This window comes from Epinephelus fuscoguttatus, linkage group LG11 (genome assembly GCF_011397635.1).
Source record: "Epinephelus fuscoguttatus linkage group LG11, E.fuscoguttatus.final_Chr_v1".
Taxonomy (NCBI): domain Eukaryota; kingdom Metazoa; phylum Chordata; class Actinopteri; order Perciformes; family Serranidae; genus Epinephelus; species Epinephelus fuscoguttatus.
In genome coordinates this window covers 17,670,760-17,698,211 of record NC_064762.1, presented here as the reverse complement: position 1 = coordinate 17,698,211, position 27,452 = coordinate 17,670,760, and the positions used below count along the sequence as shown (strand labels likewise).

The window sequence follows — 27,452 nt, the reverse complement described above, 5'->3', positions numbered from 1 at the left end:
TTATTATGTCTAAAAAGCCACCAATTCTGTCTAGTCTTGGCTAATATAAGTTTTGCAAAACATGAAATCAGTGCCTTCAGCCACCTCCGTCAGTCACATGACCCACTCTGCATTAATTGAAACCGTCCCTCAAGAGTCTCCCTCCTGTACACATGGTTCACTCATCATTCCCCCATTTCAGCCAGAGGATTATTGTCACTTCAATTATGTCCTGCCTCTGTTTGCTTTACTTTGTGTCTGCACGTGCATGCATCAGCGCCGGCGCTCTGTTTATTTCCTGCAGAAAAAGCAAGTCTGCTCTTTTGAAGATGTATTTTAATCCATACTCCGCTGTCTCCCCCACACACCTACTCACCCCACAGAGCACTCTGACAGCTCACCCAGATGAAGGGCCTGGAAGAACTAGACAGAGTGTGTGAGTGCAACAAATGGATGGATGGAGCGTGAGAGTCAGAGGAACAAAGAAAAGGAATTAAATGAAAGGGGGAAACTTCTAACCAGAAGCTGTTTTTTGTGAGTGTAGGGGATTGTAGAGAGGATTTCACCACACAGGCTTTTTAATTAGTTGTTTCTCCCACTGCTGCATACGTAATTAGTTTGGTATTTAATGGGCAATTATGCAAATTCCTTTGACAGGTTTAAGTAAGGCTTATAAGTCCTCCTTTAATTGTCTTTTTAGATATCTGTTATTTAGATGTAGTTATTAAAAGCAGTTCTTTATTACACAGACCTGCCTTGTATAACCTGCCTCAGGGCTCACTATATTCAGCCTTTTATTGTGCATTCTCATATGCTTAGGCCGGCACACGTGTGATGGATGTGCACATTTTCTCCACGCTGACCTCCCTCGAGGTTGGAATAGATGGATTCTGTAAATCATTAATGACGGCCACACCTTCTTTGCATGTCCCTGCCCCTGCATTTGTCTTTATCCTCTCTGATGAATAGCCTCTTGTTATTGTCTGGCTACTGTTCAGAGCTGCAATTTAAGTGCAGCTCCTGGGGAAGGGAGAAAAAAAATGAGATGACAGGAGAGGAAGGGAGGTGAAGAGAGATGAAGTGGCAAAGTAAAGGAACTTGTGTTTGTTCTATTTTTAGGAAAACAGCCCAAGGACGGGAAGAAGCCAGAGCCTTGTAAACCCATTCTCAAAGTGGAGTACAAAACCACTAGAAATGGGTAAGGTCCCGCTCTTTCTCTCTGATACACACACACTTAGATACAGTACACACATGCACGTATGCTTTGGCATGAATATGCTTAATTATACAACACAGTTACGACATCAAGGTTAAGGTTAAAAGCTGAGTAATAAATGACCATGTGCTTCAGACCAGTGTTCAGAGCAGTGGACTACATTTTGCTTGCTGGTAGTTCAACTACATTGATATTTGCATATTAGCTGGTATGTGACCTTTTGTATTGTATTTTGTTCACATTTTATATCACATTTACATTGTCAATTTTTCTTTACAAAGTAGTTTGAATTGCCTTTTTAGGTAGGCTCAGTTCAAGGTATGTTATGTAGGATTTTACTGTTATAAACATGCTCGCCAGCCAAAGTGAAAGTAAAGGCCAACCCCAGATTCATTCCCGTCTAGCATTTTGCCTCGCTATGTTGCATATTGTTGTGCACTGTCCCTTTAATGCCTGCTACTTACAGTCTGGCACGTGGTTGCCACCTCTTTATAAATCCCTGACCTCATCTGAGAACTGTAGAGGTACATGCCCATAACAACCCCTACACAGAAAATGGGATAGACCTGCACTTATGTAGCGCCTTTTTTGTCATCCAACCACTCAAAGTGCATTTTACACTACGAATCACATTCACACAGTGGTGGCTGAGGCTACCATACAAGGTGCCACCGGCTACTCAGTTAACACACTCAGACACGGATGGAACAGCCATTGGGAGTAATTTGGGGCTCAGTGTCTTGCCCAAGGATACTTCGACATGCGGACTGGAGGGGCCGCGGATCAAACTGCTGATCTTCCTATTAGAAGACTACCTGCTCTACCTTTTAGCCACAATGAGAACATACCGTCAGAGGGCAGAATCTCTGCAGATAAATACACCACCACACTTGTCTAGTGGGTCATAACAATGATTGAGAGGAATTACCTCAGTGTGAGTACATTGTTTTTAAGGAGAATCGTGTATAGTATACCAAGCAAACGATATTTCTTGTTAGGGTAGCTTTGCTGTTGTTCAACTTCTTCCAGTGTGAAGTAATAGAGTACTGCAAGGATGAGGTTTTTGTAGGCCTTGACAGAATTTCCTCAAATTTGGCACAAAGGTCCTCTTGGACTCAACAATGAACTGATTGCGCACCTTGCATCCATATCAGTCTCGTGAACACAGTATCTCAGGAACACCTTGAGTAACTTTCTTTGAATTTGGGGAGAACATTTACTTGGACTCAACGATGAGTTGACTACATTTTGGTGGTCAAAGGTCAAGGTCACTGTGAATTTGTCTGTCTCATTCTTGTGAACATGATATTTCAAGAACACCTTGAGAGGACATCTACAAATTTGACACAAACGTCTATTTGGACTGAAGAATAAACTGATTAGAATTTGGTGGTTGAAGGTCAAAGGTCAAGGTCACGGTGACCTTGCATCCGTGTCATCCTTGTGAACATGATATCTCACAAACACCTTCATAGAATGTCTTTAAATTTGGCAAAAGCCTTCACTTGGACTCAGCGATGAACTGATTAGATTTTGGTGGTCCATGGTCAAGGTCACTGTGATTTTGTCACACCTTGAGGGGATTTCCACAAATATGACACAAACGTTCACTTGGACTGAAGAATAAACTGATTAGAATCTGGTGGTCAAAGGTCAAGTTCACTGTGACCTCACAAAACAAGTTCTTGGCCATAGCCTAAGAACTGTTATGCTAATTATGACATGTAAAATATGTTGAGATGCTGAATTGTGTGTGTGTGTGTCTGTGTGTGTGTGTGTCTGTGTTCCAGGGAGCCCTTCATAATTCTGTCTGGTGGTCTGTCCTACGACACGGTGGGCCGGCGGCCTTGCTTGACAGTAATGCATGGGAAGAGTACAGCTGTGCTGGAGATGGACTATCCTATAGTAGACTTCCTCACACTCTGTGAGACACCGTACCCCAACGGTAAGTCTGTGCCTATTTTGCTGTGGATGTGCTTAGGTGGTGTGTGCATGTCTCAGCATAATATTTGTGTGGGAATAGTCATCTTATCCTCCTTCCGTCAGTGCATTAGAATAACACACACGCACCTTTCTATTTTTTAATTATGTGGGATTGCTCGCCCCTGTGTTAGTGTGTTTCTGTAATAAATATGAAATTTCCCAAGGGGGAAGGATCCTATTCCAGTTTCATTATCTGACACACGGAACATTACATTTTCATTTCATCTCTTTGAACACAATAGCCTTCCATCTAAATTAAATTATTATCTTATTTCCTGTATCGAGGAGTCAACATCTAAAACACGTCAAAGTGGAGCTGACTGGGATCCAGCATTTATATAATCCAATGTAAACTGGGGTGCAGCATTATCTGGCATGTATACGGCTACAGGGAGGATTAGTGACTTATGTAATATTGGTAACTCCTCACCGGCAGTCTGATGTCACCATGCACTGATTTCATCTGGTAATGGACATCCCTGGGTTTTTAGATTACACAATACATGTCTGGCTAATGGTGTGTATTTGTGCATACTTAAACCAGTGTTAGTGTGTAGAGGAGGTGGATAATCCATGATGATCAGGCTGCAATGTGGTGATGCAATGTGCACACCAGTGTCTTTGAAAGTGTAGGCAGACAGAGCAAGTATTGTAATGTGTGCTAGTGTGGGCATAAAAGTAGCAGAGAGGTAAAATGTGCAGACGAAGACAAAGATTAAGAGGTGAAGTTAAGCTTGGAGATTCATTCTTTACCTTGGAAATAGCAGTTTGACAAAAACTTCTTATGACAAGGTTCATTTATTTAGTTTTTCTGATGCTGCGGTTTCCAGTGTTACTCTGTTTTGAGCATCTATTGTGAAAGGCAAATAGATTTGACAGAGATGAAGAAAATAAAGATGTGCTACTCAAAGTTAAATTCAGTTTAGGACTAGATGTTACAATCTCTGATGCGCATACTGAGACTATGAGCGGGAGTAATAGTGCTGTCTGGGGGTTTCTGAGTGGGCGCCAAGGGGTCAAGGTTAGATGGCTAGAAAAGTGGGAAAGAGCATAGGGAAGGCAGAGCCAAGGAGAGACATCTGTACTGTCTGGGCCGTACACTCTACCTCCCCCTACTTCCTCATTTTGATGAGGGAAGAGATGGGAGAATAAACTAATAGGAGAAAAACTTACCTTTAATCAAGGTGGAGTCAAACTGGTCAGTCGTTGCACATACTTTGTGGGCCATCAGGTGGGTACCCTCCTTCACTGGTGTTGGATGATAGGCCCCCGATTTTATTGTACAGGCCTTGGATTGCTTCGCACCTTTGTGGACAAAGCATCTCGTAATTGTGGGATGGATTGACAGAGGAGATGGGGCACTGATGGATGTGCATCTCCAGGGTAGCTGCTATACACTTAAGCACCTGATTGAGCCACAAGGTATAACAACCTTGTGTCGGGCTTGTCTTGCAGCCAACGAGAATATGTTTCAGGTGTGCTGGAGATGGGCAGAGGGGGCACGTAGGGTATTCGCTGTATCGTTGGCTGAGGGTCCTCAGAGATGGCAGGACACTGTAGGTGGCTCATATTATGAAGCTAGTTTGAGATACTTCCATGTCCCACAACTCCATCCACAGACTGTATTTGACACTTTTACGTGAATTTGCCATTCATGTCCTTTTTTTACAATTTTAAAAAAAAATTCTCTTCATCAAATAAATTATTTTTTGTTTTGCTGATTGCCTTGGCTGTAATCAGTTAGGTAAATCAGCAGTGAAAGTGGCCATAATTACAGTTATTCCCAACTCCCAGACATACTGTAGAGATACTGCACAGTGATCTGAAGTTGCGTAACGGGTCACAGGAGGAGGTGAATCACTTGTAGACCAGCGCCAGGGAAGTAAAATGAGAAGGACAGTGAGAGATGTAGTAACAACAGTTGTCAAAGTGTTTCAACCTTGGCGTTCTCTGACAGCCTGAAACCTGCTGCTCTGAACAACAGATAGTTCTCTAAACTACAGTTTGCATGCACACACACTGGTGGATAGAGTGCATATCTGAGGAAATGAGGAAGTGTAGCAACTCTGATGTCACTGACATGAGGGCTGGTGCTTTTTTAGTGTAATGACCAGTGTGACCAGTGTTAATTTTGGCAGCTGTTTACTTAGACCACAGCAACACTCACTGATAACTAAGCCTCCTCCCTGCCTGTCAACCAGCAGTCAAACCATCAACAAGGGATACTAAACGTGCTTTGCCTGGGAGCCACTTTTGCAAAATGACAGGAGGCCTGGGGCCAGTTGCAGCATCTCCACATAGGTCAGGTGTACGCAGGGGTGTTTGTAGGATTTTAGGACATTCGGGGCTAAGCCCATAGGCCTACCTTTTGTGGGGTGAAGTAGTCCTTTAATAAGCGTGGATTGTCTTTATATTCTGTCTGTATTCACATTTTTCCTCTGTCAGACCTGACCTCAATTTATTTAAGTTCTTGCTTGATGTGCTTGCTCTCCCTTGTTAGTATGCATGACTCTTATAACACTTTCAGACTGTGACTAGAATCAGAGATATGTGCAGATGACTTATTCAGCAGCAGGGTGAGCTACACTGGTTCCAGTGTTATGCCTCGTAAGTTCTACATATGAGTGAATGAAACCAGGGCATTAATTTTTATCAATTCATTCAAAGGTTTAAAATCTACTACAGGAGAAAATCACCTAAGGTTGAATGTAAAATTCTACTCCCAGATCAGACGGATACAAATATTTAACCAGAGCAATATCCCCCACAGACATAAATCACATAGATTAATGAATGTGAAGCGTTAAGTGTTCCTGCCCTCACGTCTTCAGGGCATGGATATGATAATAACATTTGCCATGTAAAGTCTGAGGAATTCTTCCCCTGTGGTTTGCAGATTTCAGGGGAGTTCTCTCTCCAAGAACTGCAACACTACTGAACGTACGGTGTGATGAATGACTTGTCTGGCTGTTTCTCCGCACAGATTTTCAGGAACCTTACGCTGTGGTGGTCCTTCTAGAAAAGGATTTAGTGGTGATCGACCTTGCACAAAACGGGTGAGTCCGGCTCTTTATTAAATAGCTCTTCATCATCTTTTGTTTCTTAAATGTGGGCTGAAATGTCACAGTTGGCCCATTAGTGCTCGTTATCTTCATTATATATTGTTTCTACTTTATATCATGATATAACTTCCATTCATAAATCTTATTCTATGGTATACATGCAGCCCTGAATGAGATTAATGCGCTGATTCTTGGCAGACGGACTAATTTAATTAAGAGTGACTTTGTCTGTGCCCTCTCGGTAACAGTTACCCCATATTCGAGAACCCCTATCCTCTGACTATCCACGAGTCTCCTGTGACCTGCTGCGAGTATTTTGCTGACTGCCCTGTGGACCTCATACCTGCACTTTACTCTGTTGGCTCGCGGCAGAAACGACAGGGCTACAGCAAAAAGGTAATATATAGGAAAGCTTTATGTTTGTAAGCTGCATATTGTGGTCCGTGATGCGTCTTTCTTACTGTTGTGGAAATCTTAATGGAAAATCTTATCAGGCTTTGGACTGAGACTCTGAGAATTAAAAAGTAAGGGCTTCTCTCCAGGTTTACAGTTTTACAAAGGAGGAGGAAAAAGAGAGAGGGAGAAATCATTTGTGGAAGAGGATGAGATACTAGTTTCTTCCCAGCAGATTTGACGCAATGCAACCACATGACGTGCTTTCTGAGTTAATAAATCCCTTTCATGCATTAATTATGACCACCTCAGACAATATTCTCTTTTCCTCTGTTGGTGTGTTAGAAAAGAATTGAAGCACTTTTTCTTTAACATGCGTTTTTCACATGCCCACTCTGATGCACAGCATGTGTTTGAGTTTTCAACAGGAAAAATATGTATTTAATAAACCGATGAATAGGATGATACACCATGTGAAAACTATAAAACAATATCTGTTTGTAATACATCAAAATGTTAAGCTTAAGCCTTACCCCTCTTTTGATCTACTCCTCCCTCTTGCCTGTCCTATCACTTGCGTCTAGTGACTCTGCAGCCCCCAGCCCCACCTCCCCCTGTTGAACTGTGTAAAAAACATTCCCAAAATATTGTTTTTGTTACAGAAAACTGCAAGTTACATTCTAATAACATTAATTGATTGATTTACAGCCACAAAAGTTACTGCAGATTACATATTTTCAAGAACAACAAAGTCTTAGTAAAAGTAATAAATAGCTCTACACCGCAGTGACCACTGTGTGTGAAAAGGTTGGTCTATTTTAAGTTAAGGGTCGGAAAAATGTTTTGGGTCCGTATTGATAAAGATATAGATATAGATATAGATATAGATATACAAAACTGAAGGTAAAAGCCTACCCCAGATTCACTCTTGTTTGGGATATCCAGACCCTAACCATAACCACCTCTTTTAACATTATACTGCAGCTAGCTAATCGCTAACTACACATTGGCATCAGTAACAAGATATAATCTTCCTATTACCCTTACTCTAACTTTTTAATGTCATACTTCATAGCGAGCTAATCACAAACTTACCATTTGCCTAATTAACAAGATACAGCCTTCCTATTACCCTAACCTTTTACTGCATGGCTAGCTAATTGCTAACTTCCCATTAGCATGACTAACGAGTTATAGCCTTCTTAATACCCTTACCATAACCTTAATCACTTCTCTTTTAACATAATACTTCATAGCTAGCTAATCATTAACTTGTCATTAGCATAATTAACAAGATGTAGCTTTCCAAATAACCTTACCCTACCCTTAACCACCTCTCTTTTAACATAATACTTCATAGCTAGCTAATTGCCAACTTAATATTAGCATAAGTAATGAGATATTAACCTTCCTATTACCCTTACCCTAACCTTTCAATGTTTACTTCATGACTAGCTAATTGCTAACTCACCATTAACATAATTAATGAGATATTAACCTTCCTGTTACCCTTACCAGAACCACCTCTCTTTTAACCTAATACTTAAAAGCTAACGTAAGCTAATTGCTAACTTGTCATCAACATAATTAACGAGATGTAGCCTTATATCCCCAATACCCTTGCCCTAATCTTAACCACCTCTCTTTTAACATTATACCACATAGCTAGTTAATCGCTAACTTAGCAGTTTTGTGGGGAGTTAAACTTCCAGGCCAAGGAGTAAAGGAGGCTGATCATTGACTAATATGTAGGTAAGGTGGGCAAGTCATGTAGCTACAGGGCGGGTCACGGAGCTGCTACAGCTGCAATCATACCTATTCATCATTTGGCGTGCCTCCGCCTTGCTATATTTGCTATATTTTTTGTGGAGCTGTATCTCTTGGATGCCTGCTGCTTGGAGGCCTTGACCTCACCTGAGCGCTGCGATGGTACACATCGAGAGCAACTACTTCTGTACGAGCTTTTCAGTATAATCCTGCATAGTTTATCTTTAAAAGTTTCTTGTATCCAGGAAAGTTTCCTGCATAACGTATTACTAATTATAGAAAAAAATAGGAATTTCTTTGAAAGAAAAACATAATTTTGCCCCAAGTAAATATCAGCAATTTATCACTAAAATTTGACTCAAGTTACATTGGCAAGTACATGCAAGTTATATAGAAACTGTATCGGTAGATAGTTTGAGGACATTCCTATTAGCATCAACTGTGTTTAAAGCTAATTAGAAGTGTTAGCATGCTAAGATAGTCAACATTGATAATGGTACCTGATAACCATTAGCATGTTAGCATTGTCACTGTGGGCATGTTAGCGTGGTAATGTTAGCGTTTAGCTCACAGCTGCTACTGTAGACCTTTAGTCTTGGTCCTGTAATTAGAACCAAATTACATACATATGTTTGGCAAAATATTTTGTAAAATAAGCTTTAATTTTGCCACAGAAACTGCTACCTGCTCCTTGTCATCACTGTTTGCCTCAATTTAAATTCTTGAGGAGAAGGAGACATGCTTTACTCTTGAAATGAAATAAATCACCACTACTCCATCATGAAATAACTCTGTGAACACACCTCCCATCACAGATTAATGATGTATAACAGAGTAATAGTATCCCAAGGGAGGAATTTTCCTTTGTGTCGTTCTGGAGAGCGGTGTCATAAAAGTGCTAAATGCCTAAATTAGAAATGTAAATGCTCCTCACTACACCCTCCAACCATGTTGCCGACAACAACAAGGTTACTGAATAAAGGACACGTTGCTGTATGCATGCATGTCTTTGCTACAAACTGAGGTAATTTGGCGCTGAAGTGTATTTCTCAATGTTTCCGTGAAGCTAAACGGCCTCTGTAATAGTGTCACGTTACCTAACGCTCATCCTCTCCCTTCGCACACCTCTTCTCTCCTCTCATTTTCGTCTCTTATCCCTGTATCATCCAAGACAGACCCCCTGCTCTTGCAGCCATTATGTATGCCCATGTTCTTTTGCCTGTCGCCTTGTTCTAGCTTTCTGTCGGAAATGTCAGCATGCACTGACCCAAACTGGCTGCCTAGCTGCCACACCCCCACCGCCATCACCACCCCTTGTATTTTTTATTTATTTTGTGTTAGGCAAAGGCCTGGCTGAGCTGCAGGAGGGCATTCTCACATAAAGATCACCATGAGTCATCCTGATGACCTTTGTATGTGTCAACGTGTTTAAAGCCAAACCCCCCGCCAACACGCACACACGCTCTCTCAGATGGAGACACACACTCATTGACGTGCATAATTGCAGGACGCGCCGAAAGACGCGCACAAAGGATCCCTGCCTGTTTTCCCAGTGCACACTCATGTGCAATTTTGTCATGTCATTTATTTCTAGAATCAATCAATGCTATTGACGCGCTGTTCATTGACTTCTACCTGTGGTCTCTCATCGACTCTAATGTACTGTGTGTGTGTGTGTGTGTGTGTGTGTCTGCTGTCTATCCAGGAATGGCCTATTAGCGGTGGAAACTGGGGTCAAGGCACACAGAGCTACCCAGAGATCATCATCACTGGGTAAGACAATACTGATTTCATTAGCATTATCGTCTCGCTGCAACTCAATTACTTTCACCTCTCCTGCTCCGTCAGGTCTCCACAGCCGAGGAGCTCGTCTTGGAATATTTACTGTAGGTCTTTATATATTCCAATCATGCGCACCTCGCTCCATTTGAATGTTTATTATCCCGCTCTAAGCTGTCAACAAGGAGAGACGGGGTGTTTTTAACAGAACACATGCACTGACATTGAGGTATGGGGGTTGGCACCAGGAGGCTTTTGCTCCTCTTTTCTTCCTCCGTCTCTCCTCACCCCTACATGCTGGATTACTATTCTGCACAGGCTTCACTCTCTTTCTAAGAGTGCCACAGCCTGCATGATATTTCTCTCCCAATCCACTCAGCTCAACTGGCAACAAAACAGTGAGGAGTAATGGAAAATAATGGCAACCGAACCATGTTTTTTAAAATTTTTTATTTTGTTTTTGGACAATGTTCTTTTCTCTGGCACCAAATGGAGAAGCCATCATGCTCAGCACCTGCTATTGAGTGCAATCCTGTGTCCACTCTATTCATCTTTAGGCATTTAGCAATATGTGGATGTTTTTGGACGTTCTGTTACCAACACGATTTAAAATACACGGCCAAAAATATGTGGACATCTGAGCATTGAGGGCAGTGTACAATGGTAAGCATTGTCCTCTCACAGCAAGAGGTTTCCTGGTTCAAACCCAGGGTTGGGGAGCCCTTCTGTGTGGAGTTCTCCCCATGTCAGCGTGGGTTTACTCCAGCTTCCTCCCACAGTCCAAAGACATGTAGGTTAATTGGTAACTCTAAATTGTCCGTAGGTGTGAATGGTTGTCTGTCTCTATGTGTCAGCCCTGTGATAGTCTGGTGACCTGTCCAGGGACTACCCTGCCTCTCGCCCAGTGTCAGCTGGGATAGGCTCCAGCACACCTGCAACCCCTAACAGGATAAGCGGCTACAGACAATGAATGAATGAATCAGAGCATTACCTCCATATGTAATAGTTGGACATGTCATTCCAGAACCTCAGAGAACTAGCAGCGTCAAAGGCCACCTGCTTCGTGGTCTGATGTAACTACATCTAGGCCAAAAGTCTTGCACATGAACACACCACAAACACTCCAGCTGACGGTCAAAAAGGACAACTGGAAGATGGTCACAATCCAATGTTGAAAGATCAAATTGTATTTACTGTGCACCACTGAACGAGAACACAAACCATCACAAAATGTTTCTGCTGAAGAGCTCAAGAAGAGCGCTAAAGAAAAATAATGTTACCTTATGTAACAAGCTTGTTTTGGCCTCGACTTTAGCTCTTTGTTTACTTTACTCATGTTGCTTATGTGCTGAGCTGAACTGTCAATCAAAGTGATTTCATTCAGTGACGGGCTCCGCTGTGCCGGCTAAATTGACGCTGTTCAGCATGCCGACTCGGCCAAACAAAAAGCCGACAGGAGGGCAGCAGATACTCATCAACAGTCCAACTTTGACAGCCAACCGTCGGCTTGGTGTGTCAGGGCCTTTATGCTGCTATTACAGCCTCCACTCCTCTGAAAAGGCTTTCCACAAGATTTTTGGAACCTGGCTGCTGGGATTTTCTTCAAGGTTCACCACCAATGCTGGGCGATAAAGCCTTGCTCACAGTCGGCATTGGTTTTGAGATTTGTGCATGCAAGTTTAAGGCCTCCAAACCAGACCAGACAAACCATTTTTCACAGACCTCACATTATGAACGGAGACATTGTCATGCTGAAACAGGACAGGATTTTCTCCAAACTTTTGCCACAAATTTGGAAGCACATTATTGTGTTAAATATCATTGTAGGCCATAGCTTCAAGATTTTCAATGAGTTAAACTAAGGTGAATAGCCAAACCCCTGCCAGGGATGTCCACATGGATGGATTACTGAGCATGTGCAGACTAGGACGAAATTCAAAATGACCATAAACACTAGCAAAGGAAATGCAAAGTCAAAAAATAACCACAAACAACCACAAAGAGACACAAAATGACCAAAAATGACACCAAATCACCTTAAAGGGACACTTAATGACCTTTAAGAAACACAAACGACTACAAAGACACACGAAATGATGCAGAACAACTACAAAGAGACAAAACCACACAAAGACAGAGGAAAACCACCACAAAGTCTGTTTGTCTTGCTCCAGTAGACAGGAACCTTTTGAGTATCTGTGCCAAGGGACCCATGACTCATAGTCTGCCAATGGGTGTCCATATACTTTGGGCCATGTAATATATGTTCTGGTTAACAACTTTTACTGAAGTCATGAAAATCATCAGTGAAACCTCTCATAGGGGGGATCTGTGGCGTTTTTTCTTTTTTCTTTTTTTTAATTTACCTGACATCAGATTTTGTGTCTTCAGTTGATATTGTACAGATGTTTTTGTGCTGTAAATCAAAGAAACTTCATATTTTGATCAGAGTAGAATTCAGGACACAAACTGAAATTCGTCTCTGTCTTGTCTCTTCACTTTTCTCTTTTCTCTGTCCTCCTCTGTTGAATTCCCAGGCATGCTGATGGAACTGTGAAGTTCTGGGATGCCTCTGCAAGTGAGTTCCCTCAGCGGCTCAGCTTTGTTTATGCTTCACAAGATTATAATTATTGTTTTGTGTTGTTAAGCTCAAGGAAAGGAAACTGTAAAAACTTTTCTAAAAGTTATTTTTCAAATAAACTAAATTTGACTACCAGCCTGTACACATTCAGTATGAACAAAATAAGTATTTTTTAGATTAAAGAATACTTCAACCCCTAAAATGAACATTTGTATATCAGTTGCTTACCCTGTGTTGTGCTGGACTTGTGAAGAAACCTTTGTTTTCTCCTCAGTACTTTCCAAACAGACAACCCTTTCTGATGGGGAGCTAAAAATAAAGCTGATGTATGTGCTCTTCAAAGCCAGACTCCATTGACAAAAACAGTAATTGTACCTCGCTGAACACAGGAGCTGCAGGTCTACTACTGCCTCAGTCAGTTAGTTTGTGTTATTCTGTGACTTTGGTGTTTTGAAGAGTTATCTTTGATTCACCCAAGGCACATATTAACACAAACAAACAAACTGATTGAGAAAGTGGTAGACCAGCAGCTCCTGTGTTCAGTGAGGCAAAATTACCATTTTTGTCAGTGGAGTCTGGCTTTGAAGAGAGCATAGATAAGTTTCACTATTGGTTTAGTTCCCTGTCAGAAAGGGCTGTGTGTTTGGGAAGTGCTGAGCATACGACTGGGTAAGTAAGACTTGGATTGTACTGTACAAGTTGTGTGAGAATTTGTAAGCAGATTTTTTGATATAGTTTTTAAGTTGATAAACGAGGACCCCTTTTACTTCAGTTCATCCATCATTTTTCAGTTTGGGGATTTTTGGTTCGCACTCCGTAGGCATGCAAGAAAAACGTATATTTTTTTAACAAATTCAACATAACATGGGGTGAGTAATTTATACCAAAAGGTCATTTTAGGGGTCAAGTATTCCTTTGAGTCTTGAAGTAGTAATGAATTTTCTCAAGTTCAAAGCACTACATTTCCTCTGATTTCACATTATTCAGAGTCAGATTCGATATGTCTGACTTTCCTGGATTGCAACTGACACTTTGCTCTTTTCTCCTTTCTTTCCCCCAGTAATGCTCCAGGTGCTCTATAAGCTCAAAACAGCCAAGGTGTTTGACAGAAACCGGTCCAAAGAGGACAAGGGCAGCACCGAGGTGTCAGACGAAGACCCCTTTGCCATTCAGATCATGGCCTGGTGCCCCGAGAGCCGGATGCTGTGTGTGGCCGGGGTGTCAGCCAACGTTATCATCTACCGCTTCAGCAAGCTGGAAGTAACTACTGAGGTGGTGCAGGTGAGTAAGACTTTAGAATCCAGGTGAAATGTGTAGTTTTCAGTACAAATACAGAGGACACGTTCTCTTCTCCTATTGCAACCACAAATTCGGGACATGATGCAACTCTCCATCAAGAATACATTGTGCTTTTATTTGTTATTCTTTCCCCTCAACAGTCACTTCCTCTGCTGTTCAAAGATGCTGAGACATATGCACACACTCACATGCTCTCAAAGATCTGCCTAGTCAAAGGCAGTATGGTTGCTATGCCAACAGACGGAGCAGTGAACAAGCAAAGCTAGACTGTCATTATAATCCGCCTTGATAGCGACGTAAGTGCTTCTGGGGGTGTGATGGGAGCCAGTGTTTAATGACACACTGTAAAGAGAAATGCTGTTTAATCTGTGTGAACATGCTCACAGCTCCTATATTACAAGAGAGAGGCTGCACGCATACTGTACATGCTTAGTTTCTGTTTTTTTGTTTTTATCACTGGAGCGGTGGAGTGTTAAATTGGTACCCCAGCAAGACACTTTGTTTATTTAGAGTTTTGGCAACATTCTCCTTGCTAAGCGGTCACTGCTGTGGTGGTGTTGTTGCTTTGGACTGGCTCTAGACAGAGATCACCTGTCAATCAAAGCGCGTAGGAGGTGCGGGGATGTGTTTTTCCTCGCAGGTCTGCGAATTTATTTTTATTTTGTAGCCGGGGCCCTTAGTGTGTCCTGCACAGTTTGTCCAGACTGTCCAGTTCCTTTGTTCTGCCAAACAAACCGGGCTCACAGCAAAAAAAAACTTTCATGAATTTGTCGAGTTGAAGCACCTTGCAGCAGCCACCTTCCTGCTGGAAGTGTTTCCTGTGTGTGACTGCCAGCGAGCGCTGATACATGTGTCAGAGAAAATTTCGGGCCCCTTCTTTTTTCCTACACTGACTGGGACGTGGATCAGTAGATATGCAGTTGGAGCGAGCTGTAATTAGGAGAACAGCCTCCCTTCCCACAAGGTCAAACACCTCTGTAACCTCGCAGAAATGAAGGTAGAGGAGGACGGAGGCAGGCGGGAGTGAGAATCTGAAGAAGGCCACCCATCAGTCTTCACTCCCACATGTCAGAGGGGCTAATGAGACTGACAGAATGCAAAACAGAGGAGCTGATGAACATTTTGCGTGTGTCTGAGTTTTGGTGGTGTGTGTGTGTGTGTGTGTGTGTGTGTGTGTGTGTGTGTGTGTGTGTGTGACAGTGCGAAGGCGGAGGTTGCAGAGAAGTAGCCTGAAGGAGGACTTAGAAGGAATGAAATATTCAGTATTAGAGGACCTCTTTGACTCTCAATCTGCCTACACACACATGCACAGACACACACACACACACACACACACACATCAAACACATCTCTATTATCAAAGTGACTTTGTGAGTGTGTGGATGCAGCTCATGGACTCGATGACTTCTCCATCCTCGGAGGAATTCATGGAAAATTGTTCTCCACTTTTGTAAATCTGATAATATCTTGCACTTGCACCTGTGTGTGTGTCGTCTTCTGCAGCTACTAGAGGTGCGAATGCAGTACGAGCTGAACGACATAGAGTCTCCAGACGGCGGGGGCGGAGGGGGAGAACAGACATCGGCGCTTCCCACCCCCGGTGCCTCCCCTCAGACGAGCGGCCCACCTTCACACCCCTCCACCAGCAGCAACAACTCTGACGGCGGCAACATGCCCTGCCTCAAGTATGACACACACACACACACACACACACACATACAGATTACATAAACTCTCATAAGCACCACACATTCTCACACACACTCATGCACACAAGAGTCTTGCCTTTTGCCTCAAGCACTCTTGCACAGACTTAGTCAGCGCCTGAAGCGTTCTCAGCCACGGCCTCCCCATCATCCCCTCGCAGCCACTCATGCCAGACCCTCAACACACAGCGGCTTCAGAGCTGCAGCTGCACCACTCGTCATTCTCTTCATGAAACCCTTTTTTTTTTTTTTTAATGTCTCTCTTTCCCTTTCACTTTCTTGCTCCTCACCATCCCTCCTCCCCATTCCACTCTTTCTTCTTCTCTCCAGAGTGCGAAGTACTCCTTTGAAGCAGTCCGCAGGTTACCAGGTAGATTTGGTGGTCCAGTTAGTGTGGGTGAGCGGAGAGCCCCCGCAGCAGATCACAAGTCTGGCGCTCAATTCCTCCTATGGCCTGTAAGTATACAAACAGGAGCGTTGTTGTTGAGACTGATAAGTGCACACCGTCCTTATCAAGCTGTATCATCTTAAGGTGAAAACTAAAATGACTTAAATCTATAACGACCATCTCCCCCAGACAAAATATGCAAAGTGGACACGCATACAATTTTGCAATTCAAGCAGCAACCGCTCACGGCTACAGTGACAACCGGGCCTGTCAACACGATTTATGATTGCAAGGAAAATTTGGAGATTCCAGCTGTTTTTGTGCTCTGACTACAGTGTTTTTAGTCCTAAAAGCTAAATCAAATCTCATATGCTTCTCTCCTCCTTTCTCATCTTTCTTTCTCTGACTCCCCCCGCCCTCCTGTTTCTTCCACTTTCTCCCTGAATCTGTCACCCCCTCCCCAGTGTGGTGTTTGGCAACAGTAACGGTCTGGCAGTGGTGGACTACATCCAGAAGACGGTAGTGCTAAACCTGGGGACGGTCGAGCTTTATGGCTCCAATGACCCCTACCAGAGACAGCCTCGCTCGCCAAGAAAGACACGACAGCCTTCTGGAGGTAATGAGGAAAAAGGGATAAGAAGGACAAGAGAAAGAAGTTAAAACTTTTCCAGCCACACACAAGAGCAGAAGTTTGTTTTGCTTCTTTGCCATTACAGTGCAGCCATAAGACCTAACAGTCCCATGTCTACAGTTGACTAACCATACATCCAAGCCCCCCCCCAAAATCAAGTCAGTTTTTCTTTATATAGCACAATAGCTTAACAAAACTTATCTTAACTTTTCATATAGACCAGTGGTTCCCAACTGGTGGGTCGCAGTTCAGAAGTGATCTTCTTGTGTTTCATGGGCCTGACATGGCCGTCCAAGAGGGGGGGTCTGGCATCGTGTGGTTCCCAGAGCACCTCCTCTTTTTGCATTCTTGATATAGGATGGAAGTAAAGTAACGTTGGTTGAGCACGTCAATCGAAGGTCCATAGGTGTAAAGCAGAAAGCCCTCCACAGTAAGGATGCGAGTCTCCTCCTTATGGTCAGATACTGGGACAATCTCAGTATCCAGGGTGTTACTGACACCATGAGACTTCTCAAACTTCACCGGGTTCTCCAACCAAGAATGAGGCTGAATATATTGAGCTACGTGGACCTTGAACTAATGACTAAGGAGAAATCTGGACCCCGAGGTTGGACCAGTTGGGAACCACTGGGCTAGACTTTACTCTTTGAATCTGGTGAGACCCAACAATTCAAACCAAGTCCAACCAAGAGCAAGCACTCATTACTTTGTTCCGCTGTGTGACAGTGGCAAGGAAAAACTTGTTTTCATAGGCAGAAACATCGAACACAACCACGACTCTGTGATGGGCGGCCATCTGCCTCTGCTGGTTGATCAGTCAAAGGTTAGACAGCTGAACAGCAACCTTGCAAATCAGTCCCGGCTAAGCAGGAGATCACTCAGTTCCGATTCCTTCTCCACATGTATGTACACACACTCAATGCTTAATCGTTCTTTCAGCCCCACAAGCTCAGATTGTTTAGCTGTTAAACAGAAGTCCTGAGCATGATTTTTTTTCCGTTATAGTGTTTTTGAATTTCTGCCATTAAGCTAAAACTGTGCCTCAGCATCTGAATATGCTGAGCTGAACTGTGATCTGCAGATTCTGTTCCTGTCTTAAAGGCAAATGAAACAATCAAGGACAATTGCACAGAAGCTCACAGAACATAAAAAAATCTCTCGTCAAGGCATATTAACGGAATTCTTCACTCACAAAATAAGCATTTGTATATCAGTTACTCACAGTGTGTAACCTTGAATTCATGAAGAAGTTTTTGTTTTTCTTACATGCCTCCGCAGTTAGCAAAGAATCCAAAAGGGGAGAGATTCTTCATGAATTGAAGTGATAGGGCTCCACATTTAACAACAGCAAAACTTCACAAACTGCTCTCACACAACGAATGCAGTGTAATCCAGTCATATGCTCAGTGCTTCCCAAACACATATGTTCTCCATCGATCCTGTTTGTGATATCCATGGTCAGGATCTCGAGCCGCAGCTAGGGGGACGAAGGGGTCTGGTTTGGGTACCTCAGAATTGCATCTCTGCTTTCTGCAGATGATGTGGTTCTGTTGGCAACATCACACCGTGGCCTGGGGCGGTTTGCAGCCGAATGTGAAGCGGTAGGGTTGAGAGTTAGCACCTCCTAATCTGAGGCCATGGTTCTCTGCCGGAAACTGGTGGATTGCCCAGTCCAAGGTGGGGGTAGAGTTACTGCCTCAAGCGAGGGAGTTCAAGGTTCTTGGGGTCTTGTTCACGAGTGAGGGTAGAATGGAGCGTGAGATGGATTGGAGGTTTGGTACTGTGTCTGCAGTGATGCAACAGACTGTCATGGTGAAGAGAGAGCTGAGCCAGAAGGCGAAGCTTTCAGCTTACTGGTCCATCTACGTCCCAACCCTCACCTATGATCATGAGCTCTGGGCAGTGACTGAAAGAATGAGATTGCAGATACAAGTGGCCAAAATGAGTTTCCTCCGTGGGGTGGCTGGGCTCAGCCTTAGAGATAGGGTAAGGAGCTCGGAGTAGAACTGCTGCTCCTTCACATTGAGAGGGGCTGGTTGAGGTAGTTTGGGCATCTGATCAGGATCCTCCTGGGTGCCTCCTGTTAGAGGTGCTCCGGGCACATCCCACTGGTAGGAGGCCCCAGGGCAGACCCAGAACACACTGGAGAGACAACATCTCTCATCTGGCCTGGGAACACCTTGGGGTCCCCCAGGAGGAGCTGGAAAGCGTTGCTGGGGAGAGGGACATCTTGGATGCTTTGCTTGGCCTGCTGCTCCCGCGAAAGGTATTCAAGGTAACAGGCCATCAGTAATTGATATACAAACGGTCATTTTGCAGGTGAAGTTTTCTTTTAAGCTCTTGTGTGAATGGAGCCTAATGTAGGTGGACGAACGCATGACAGGTTTAGAGATGTTGAGCAAAATAACTCCTAGAATGCACTAAGAGGCGAAACCATATTGTGTATTCAAGTTTTATTATCAGTAAAGGTCTAAGAGTAAAGATAGAATTTTAGTAGCATTTCAGTGAATATTACGATGAGTCTCCAGTAACCCCACAGGTCCAAAATGTCCCTGAACTGAGCTGTAAACTGATCCGAATGTGAGAACGATTGAAGTCATAGAACAACACACGTTACATCTAAAACGATGCCGTCCAGGGGTTTGTTCACAAAGCTGATACACAGCGGAGTACTTTGACTACACAAATACCAACTCTTTGTCTGTCTGTCTTCCTCTTTTTCTCTTATTCACTCACACACACTCTCACAGCCCATCCCTTGTACACACATTGCCACTGCAGACTCACAGTACTGCTAATAGATAACAAGATGCCTTCTGTATGGACACACTGCCACCCTGTGTTAGACCACGGCAGTGCAGCCACGTCAAGGATGCCGCAGTGTCATGACGCTACACTGCCCATACTTAAGCAAAAGTTTGATGGATGAATTATTAAGCTGTGGATGCCGAGGGATATATTTTCGGTGTTTGTGATTGTGTATGCACAGATAAGCTACGCATGCAGACACAGGAACGCTCACATACACACCAGCACGTGCACATGTAAATACACAGAGCATCTGGTGTCAGTGACTGGTGAGCAGTGGGCTGGCACCTGTCAGAGCTTGGCGAGTGCGAGCAGTAATCAGGCGTCCAGCTGTGTTTCTCTGCCAACAGGGACTGCTGTCTGCTTGGCTTTCTGCCTCACAGGACAATGTCACACACACACACACACACACACACACACACACACACATTTATAGACAAACGGGCACGCGGCAAATGGAGGAATTACAATGGATGAAGAAACATTAAGAGATGCAGAAAGTCTTGGTCAATCTGTTGACGTGTCAGGAAACCAGACGCAAACAGCAATCCCAGTTGATACTTAAGGTTTTCTCTGCAGGATATTATAAAGTATGAAAGGGTGGTTTCACACTCTGACAGACTGAACCCCCCATTGGTTCTTTTCGGCTTGCTTTACTTTGCATTAATTGAATTTTGTGATCTCCGCTGCAGGTCTGTGCGACATCAACGAGGGCTCCGCCACATCAGAGGACCGCTGCAAGTCCCCTACTTCAGGTAACATGTCCTTCAGCGTCTTATTAAAAGTGAAGTGGGAGAAATATAGCAGGGGCTTTGTGTTATCTAGACGTAAAAGCCAAACAGTGAGGCAGTGAAAAAAAATAGACCCTATAATACCACGTATTTGAATGCAAGAGGAGTATCGGTTTCAAAAGAGCCTCTACTTTTAATACTGTTTTATTGAAATTGTTGCTCATCTAACTGGAACTATACTGAAGGTTTTTTTCCGCTGAACCGTAAAATTGTCTGGCTGTCAATTTTCATTCTACCTCAGTCTTGAGAAATGCACTGTTTGAGTCTATTACCATGTGAGTTTTTGAGAGTATTTCCCCATTTGTGCATGCATACTTTTTTTTAACACTTTGCAGAGCTCAATAGGCGGGAATACAATTTTGTTTTAATCTCATGTGGTATCGTGGAAAACTGGGTTTTAGGCTGTGAACGTATCCCGTGTCTGTGATGCTAATTCGGTGTGACAGCTCAGAGTTATGAATGAAATGAAACAAAACTCTGCATTCTGGCAGAGAAACCCATTAATTTACATTAATCAGAGAATAAGTTAAAAAGTAAAAGTTCAACCTCAAGCGCCCTGGGTATTTTCACATATTCAGTAACTGCGTAATTGTATAATTGTGAAACATATTCTGCAGTTGAATGTCTTATACACTCACCGGTCACTTTATTAGGAACACCTCAACCTCCTTTTGCCTTCAGAACTGCCTTAATTCTTGGCGGCATAGATTCAGTAAGGTGCTGGAAACATTCCTCAGAGATTTTGGTCCATATTGACATGAAACCAGTTTGAGCTTTGTGACATGGTGTGTTATCCTGCTGGAAGTAGCCATCAGAAGATGGGTACACTGTGGTCATAAAGGGATGGACACGGTCAGCAACAATACTCAGGTAGGCTGTGGTGTTTAAACCATGCTCAGTTGGTACTAAGGGGCCCAAAGTGTGCCAAGAAAATATCCCCCACACCATTACACCACCACCAGCAGCCTGAACCGTTGATACAAGGCAGGATGGATCCATGACGCCAAATTCTGACCCTACCATCTGAATGTGGCAGCAGAAATCCAGACTCATGAGACCAGGCAACGTTTTTCCAATCTTCTATTGTCCAGTTTTGGTGAGTCTGTGTGAACTGTAGCCTCAGTTTCCTGTTGTTAGCTGACAGGAGTGGCACCTGGTGTGGTCTTCTGCTGCTGTAGCCCATCTGCTTCAAGGTTGGACGTGTTGTTGGTTCAGAGATGGTCTTCTGCAGACCTTGGTTGTAACCAGTGATTATTTGACTTCCTGTTACCTTTCTATCATCTTGAACCAGTCTGGCCATTCTCCTCTGACCTCTGGCATCAACAAGGCATTTTCACCCAGAGAACTGCTGCTCACTGGATATTTCCTCTGTTTCAGACCATTCTCTGTAAACCCTAGAGATGGTTGTGTGGTTGTGATTGGCTGATTAGCTATTGGCGTTAACAAGCAGTTGAATAGGTGTCCCTAATAAAGTGGCCAGTGAGTGTATCAGTCACCAGATTGACTTTCGGCTTGGATTTTGAGCAGGGATCCTTCTTCAGTTAGATATTCATATATATGTGTGTGTGTGTGTGTGTGTGTGTGTCTGAAGCAGTTAATACAACTAAACACAAACCAACAACACCCATTGTCACTCTGTATATTATGCAACGCTGCCACGTTGCTATATTCATCCCATTGCTGACTGTGAAAAGGAACTACGCAGCGACAATCAGATGTTCTGTTGCTCTTTAGCTCGTCTCTTTTCTACGTCATTAGTATTTCAGCTGAAGGTGCTTGAAGAAAGAACAGCCCAGATCCATCTCATTAGGGGTAGTGTGGCACTGAAAATAAGGAGCTTTTTAAAAAGGTCATACAGAAAACAAATCTCAAAGTCTGGAGTCCCGCTTCAGGTATGATGACTGTCTCAACCCCCCCCATGTCTGGTGCCACCAGACTGTGGTCTGATACATCTGTCTGCGCTGCATTATTCATAGGACAGGGAGAGAGAGATAAGGCGCCTTCCTCTAAAAAAAAAAATCTGCTGTAACAGTCATTTAGTCCGGGGCTACGCTTCTTTTTATGTTTTCGGTCGGTGATAAAGTCTGCGGGTGAAAGAAAAATAATTTAGATTAATTTTCATGCAGTTTCACCTGTCTTACCTTGAAATAAGTTTCTGTTTGATGAATTAGGACTCCATTAGTGCCAGAGGAGATTCATTTCATTCAAGAAAATCCTTGGAATAGGTGGATTTGCATTAAAAACAACAGTCAATGTTAAACCAATTACAGTAATAGGATGGACGGACTTATTTATTATGCATTTAACATAGTGAGGATACACACACACACACACACACACACACACACACACACACACACACAGCATGACAAAAACACAAGTAGTCCTCCACACAATCTATTTTTCCCACTAAATCCTCATGTTTTAATTTTTCTGTTTGACATATAATGTACTTTAAATCATATAAGAGTCTCATTATGGTTCCCAAATAAAACAGGAAGAAGTTCATTTAATTGGTTTTTATTTTGGGTAGAAATGCAATCAAAAGTTAAATGTCATGTAGACCTTTGATATCTGTGGGGGGGGGGGGGATATCAGAGTGTCCCCCTGACTAGATTTACAGGGCAGGCAGTTGTAATATTACACAGCGTTCTCTCATCTGTGAATCTGTATTCAGGGTGCAGGGTTTTTACATCAGACAACAGGATATTTAAGTCAAACCAGTGACTTTTGACCCAGCTTTACTGATCTTTAAGGTTCAGTGTGTAGGATATAGAGGGATATACTGGCAGAAATCAAATATAATATGATAAGAATGTTTTCTTTGGTTTAAAATCACCTGAAAATAAGAATTGTTGTGTTTGTTATCTTAGAATAAGCCCTTTATACCTACATAGGGAATCGGTCCTTGTACATGGAGTCTGCCATGTTGCACCGCCAGTAGCCCAGAACGGACAAACCAAACAATGGTTCTAGATTGGGCCCTGCGTCAGAAAAAGATGGATTCTTTTAACGTGAAACTAATTTATTGAGTATTTTTACCAGTTTAAATAACAGGGTCAATTTGTTTTGGAAGGCAAGAGACCCCTGCAGATAATTCAGCTCCCACTAAAAACCTCCTGAACATCTAGTTCATACGTTAGCAAAGAAAAAAGGTTAGAACACATTAGCAGGTACTGGGCTAGTGGCTCGTCTATGACAAACCAAGCAGTGTCGGAAAAACACTGATTTGTAGTGTGAAACTGCTTTATTCAGTATTTTTACCGGTTTAAATAACGGGGTCCGTTTGTTTTGGAAAGCAAGAGGTCTCTGTGGATGATTCAGCTCCCTGTAAAAACCTTCTTGAACGTCTGGTTTATAGGTTATAAGAGAAAAAAGTTGAGCACACATTAGCAGGTGCTGGGCTAGCAAACTGTGTGCATCAGAGAAACACAGATTTTATTCACTATTTTTACTGTTTTAAATGTGGACAGGACTTCCGCAGATAATTCAGCACCTGATAAAAAAAACCCTTTACAGTGAACACCGAAGAAATCCAAACCAGGAGTTACCACTTTGCACATGGGAGAGGTTTCAGCCAGTTGCAGTGTACAATCCTCACCACTAGATGGCACCAAATTCAACACACTGCTCCTTTAAAAGGCCAGTTTGCTGCTAAGGACCCCAACCACAGTTATTCACCAGGGTAATTAGAGATAGTGTGTGTTTAGTAACAAACCAAAGGGTGTGTCTAACTTCACATTTACTCTACTTTCCCCCTTACACCCTCAAAAGTGTTGACGTCAAACAGCAATCTACAGCAATTCTACAATGGAGGTGGTAGAGGAGGTAAGATTGGCCAAAGATTTTCATAAGAGGCTGTTTAGGCAGGACAAAGTCTAGATTTGTCCCCCCCCCCCCCTTGTCTCTGTCTTTCGTGTCATGGTCACCACAGTGAAAAGAAATAGATAACAGAAGAGAGAGCTTCAGTCCTGGGTTAGCTTCTGTTCCACTGTCTTTTGGTTCTCACTGTATTTGATTATTAACAACAGTTTGTTTTCTTGGTTAACATGAGAAGGAGCTCACATGTTACGTCTGTATTCAAGTATATGGCTAGAAAACTATACACCGAGAACTGAAGGCTCACGGAGCGGAGGCTAACCTCGAAGCAGGGCAGGAATTCAGATGTCTGTACACACACAATACAGCTTCATTGCCTTAAACACACACTGCATGCTACATGTACGTAGCACGAGTGTCATATTGTAAATGTGCCTGCGTGTGATTATCTGTCCTGCCCTCCAACAGCAGATCCCTGGTGTTTATTATGAGTTACATGATTGGCTCTGCCCATAGTATGACGACACCACAACGGAGAGCAACTCATCTGTCCAACTGTGTCTTTGTGTACCTTCAGTGTGTGTTGATGAACAGATAAGTGCATATCGACTGCTCAAAGTAATGCTTTGGTGTTCTGGATCCTCTTTCAGATTCAGGTGACGATGTGTAGGTATCTAAAATGACTGCGACATCACAGACTGGAGCTTTGACCTTGCCCAGACCAACGTCATGGATTATTTTTTAACTAGCCCGACCTCATTTAATTAGCCTGAACCCTGTTAAAAGTTTCACGTGTTTAAAAAGTCTCAGAATATACAGCACATTTTCCCAATCGTCCTATTAGCTTTGTTGCACCTGTGAGGGCAGAGAGTCCACTTTATTATTCCTATTGATTCAAGGAGTTTGGTGACTTCACATAACTCCCCTTAAAGCTCCACCCAACGTCTACCTGAGTAAAGGTCTAATTACCAAGAATAAGTGAAGACACATGTTGATATGCGAGTAAATGTGCGTGTTTTTTTCATGAAAACAAAAAAATGTAATGAGTCTAATCTTGAGGGTGTTAAAGATGTTACAGGTTTTTCAAGGTTTTTGTATATTTTTTTAATTTGTTAAGGTGGGTTTCCTTCAGTCTTTCAATCAAAGCTAGCCATTATCTCATAACTAACGAAACATCTAAGTGAACGCATGGTGAATGCCCCCTTTTGTCATTTAGTGTCCTCTACTTCTTTTCCCACAGACAGAGAAATAGCATCTTAAACCTTCATTCATTGCTGCTTTTCTTTTTCCATAGGAACACTTCACCCCTCAAACGACCATTTGTATATTAACTACTCACCTTGTGATATGTTGAATTTCTGAAGAAAACCTTTTCTTGTCTGTCTCAGATGAACGAAGAATCCAAAAATGGAGGAAATTGTTGATGGATTGAAGTCATAGGGATCTGTGTTTAACAAAAACTATCAAAACAACTGTTTATAAACTCTCACAAAACTCATGCAGTATAATCTGAGTCTCAGCACTTCCCAAACAGACAGCCCTCTCTGACAAGGAACTGAATGGAAAGTGAAACTTGTCTATGCTCTCTTCAAAGCCAGACTCCATTGACAAAATGACGAATTTTACTTCAATGAACACAGGAGCTGCTGGCCTACCGCTGCCTCAATCAGTTAGTTTACTTGTGTTATTGGTGCTTTAACGGGCTAGTTTGGATTTGTAAAAGTCACACAATAACACAAACAATGTGTCAATCGTATCGGCCCATTCCCTTGCAGAGCAGAGACCTACGCATATTAACAACTATTTTGGCTAAAAGAGTAATTAACATCATCACTCAGATTATATATCCAGACCAAATAGGCTTTATTTCTGGGAGATATTATGGGAACAATCTTAGCAGAGTGTTAAATATAATGAATCAATCAATATCCAAGAGAGAGATGGCATTATTTTTATGTCTAGACATGTAGAAGGTCTTTGATCGCGTGTCCTGAAAAACGCATCTAGAAGTTTCACTTTTAGTTCAGTTTCCCACCGAAAGGGGCCGTCTGTTTGGCAAGTATTGAGCATACGACTGAAGAAATAAATAAATAATACTTGGATATAACTACATGAGTTGTCTGAGAGTTTGTAAACAGATGTTTTGACGTAGTTTTGCTGTTGTTAAATGCGGACCCCTTTTAGTTCAGCTCATTCTGAGAATTTTCTCAGTCTTTGGATTCTTCGTTCATGGTGAAAGCATGTGAGAAAAACAAAGTTCATTTCATGAATTTAATGTAACACAAGGTGAGTAACTGATATGTTAACGGTAATTTTGGGGGTGAAGTGTTCTTTTAAGTTCAGGCTTTTAGTAAGATGGAATGATTTGTGAACCAGTGCAAAAAACCCAGTGCATTTTGTAATACCTGGACATGCAGAGTCATCAAGTGTTGTGTACTAACTTAGACAGTTTTGGTTGAGTGTGCCTAATATGGTTATAAATAAAAGAAAAACACATTCATAAGAAGGTTAACGTTGTTCAGCTAGCCTACAGTGACTAGCAGTACACTACCTCAGTAACCGTTTTCTCCACTGTCTTCTTCCATCTCCTGTTCGGTATTTTCTGTTTCCTGTTGCCTTCCTGTTCTTGGTGCATGCTCCTGTGGCATGAGGGTCCTGAATGGCTGTGCAGTTTTTTGATGTGTCTCACTGTACCGGTCCTCTCTTGCAGGGCATTGTGCAACCAGAGGTCACCTCCTTTGTTTTGTCTTCCACAGCATGCCCCTGTGACATACAGGGTTGTCTCTGAGTCCTTACGCAGTGTCTCCTCCTGTGTAAAGCATTTTGGCTCCTGTAGTCAATGACACAATCCCGCCCCCCTCCGGCACTTTATTCCACAGCCTTTTGTTGTTTCCGTGTATTCTAGCTTCTGTGCACAATCCTAGCCCAGTGCTAGTTATCTAGCTTTGCATGGCATCGTGTGTTAGCGTAGACGTGTGTTTGTAAAGAGGGATGTTCTCTTTTTTCCAGCAAAGATGTCACGGAAATTAAGCTTGCCTACTGAGCTAAAGCCAGACTTGGGTAAGCCTTGACTTCGTGTCTCCAAACAATTTATATGAAATGCAGTTTATCTTTCTCACTTCGACTGGACTCCACCACATCCCATTAGTCCAGTACTTATCTGGTTATTAGCCTCAAAATTGGCAAGCTGTGCAGATATTCTCCTAAGTTTGCATGAGACAAAAGTAGCACTGATCTGACCAGAACTCAA

General features: G+C 42.8%; 1 protein-coding gene across 3 annotated transcripts in view; it reads left to right on the top strand.

Moving 5' to 3' along the window:
• Positions 1-27,452, top strand: part of stxbp5a (syntaxin binding protein 5a (tomosyn)) — a 167,442-nt gene that overhangs the window by 128,147 nt on the left and 11,843 nt on the right. The window contains exons 10-22 of one of the 3 annotated variants that reach the window (XM_049589392.1): positions 1,099-1,177; positions 2,986-3,140; positions 6,162-6,234; positions 6,489-6,636; positions 10,106-10,173; positions 12,717-12,757; positions 13,821-14,041; positions 15,563-15,744; positions 16,096-16,221; positions 16,618-16,769; positions 20,285-20,347; positions 24,158-24,211; positions 27,212-27,262. In XM_049589392.1, coding sequence (XP_049445349.1) covers positions 1,099-1,177; positions 2,986-3,140; positions 6,162-6,234; positions 6,489-6,636; positions 10,106-10,173; positions 12,717-12,757; positions 13,821-14,041; positions 15,563-15,744; positions 16,096-16,221; positions 16,618-16,769; positions 20,285-20,347; positions 24,158-24,211; positions 27,212-27,262 — 1,413 coding nt within the window. The remainder of the gene's footprint in view (positions 1-1,098; positions 1,178-2,985; positions 3,141-6,161; positions 6,235-6,488; positions 6,637-10,105; positions 10,174-12,716; positions 12,758-13,820; positions 14,042-15,562; positions 15,745-16,095; positions 16,222-16,617; positions 16,770-20,284; positions 20,348-24,157; positions 24,212-27,211; positions 27,263-27,452) is intronic. The other 2 variants (XM_049589393.1, XM_049589394.1) reach the window with 2 other exon arrangements.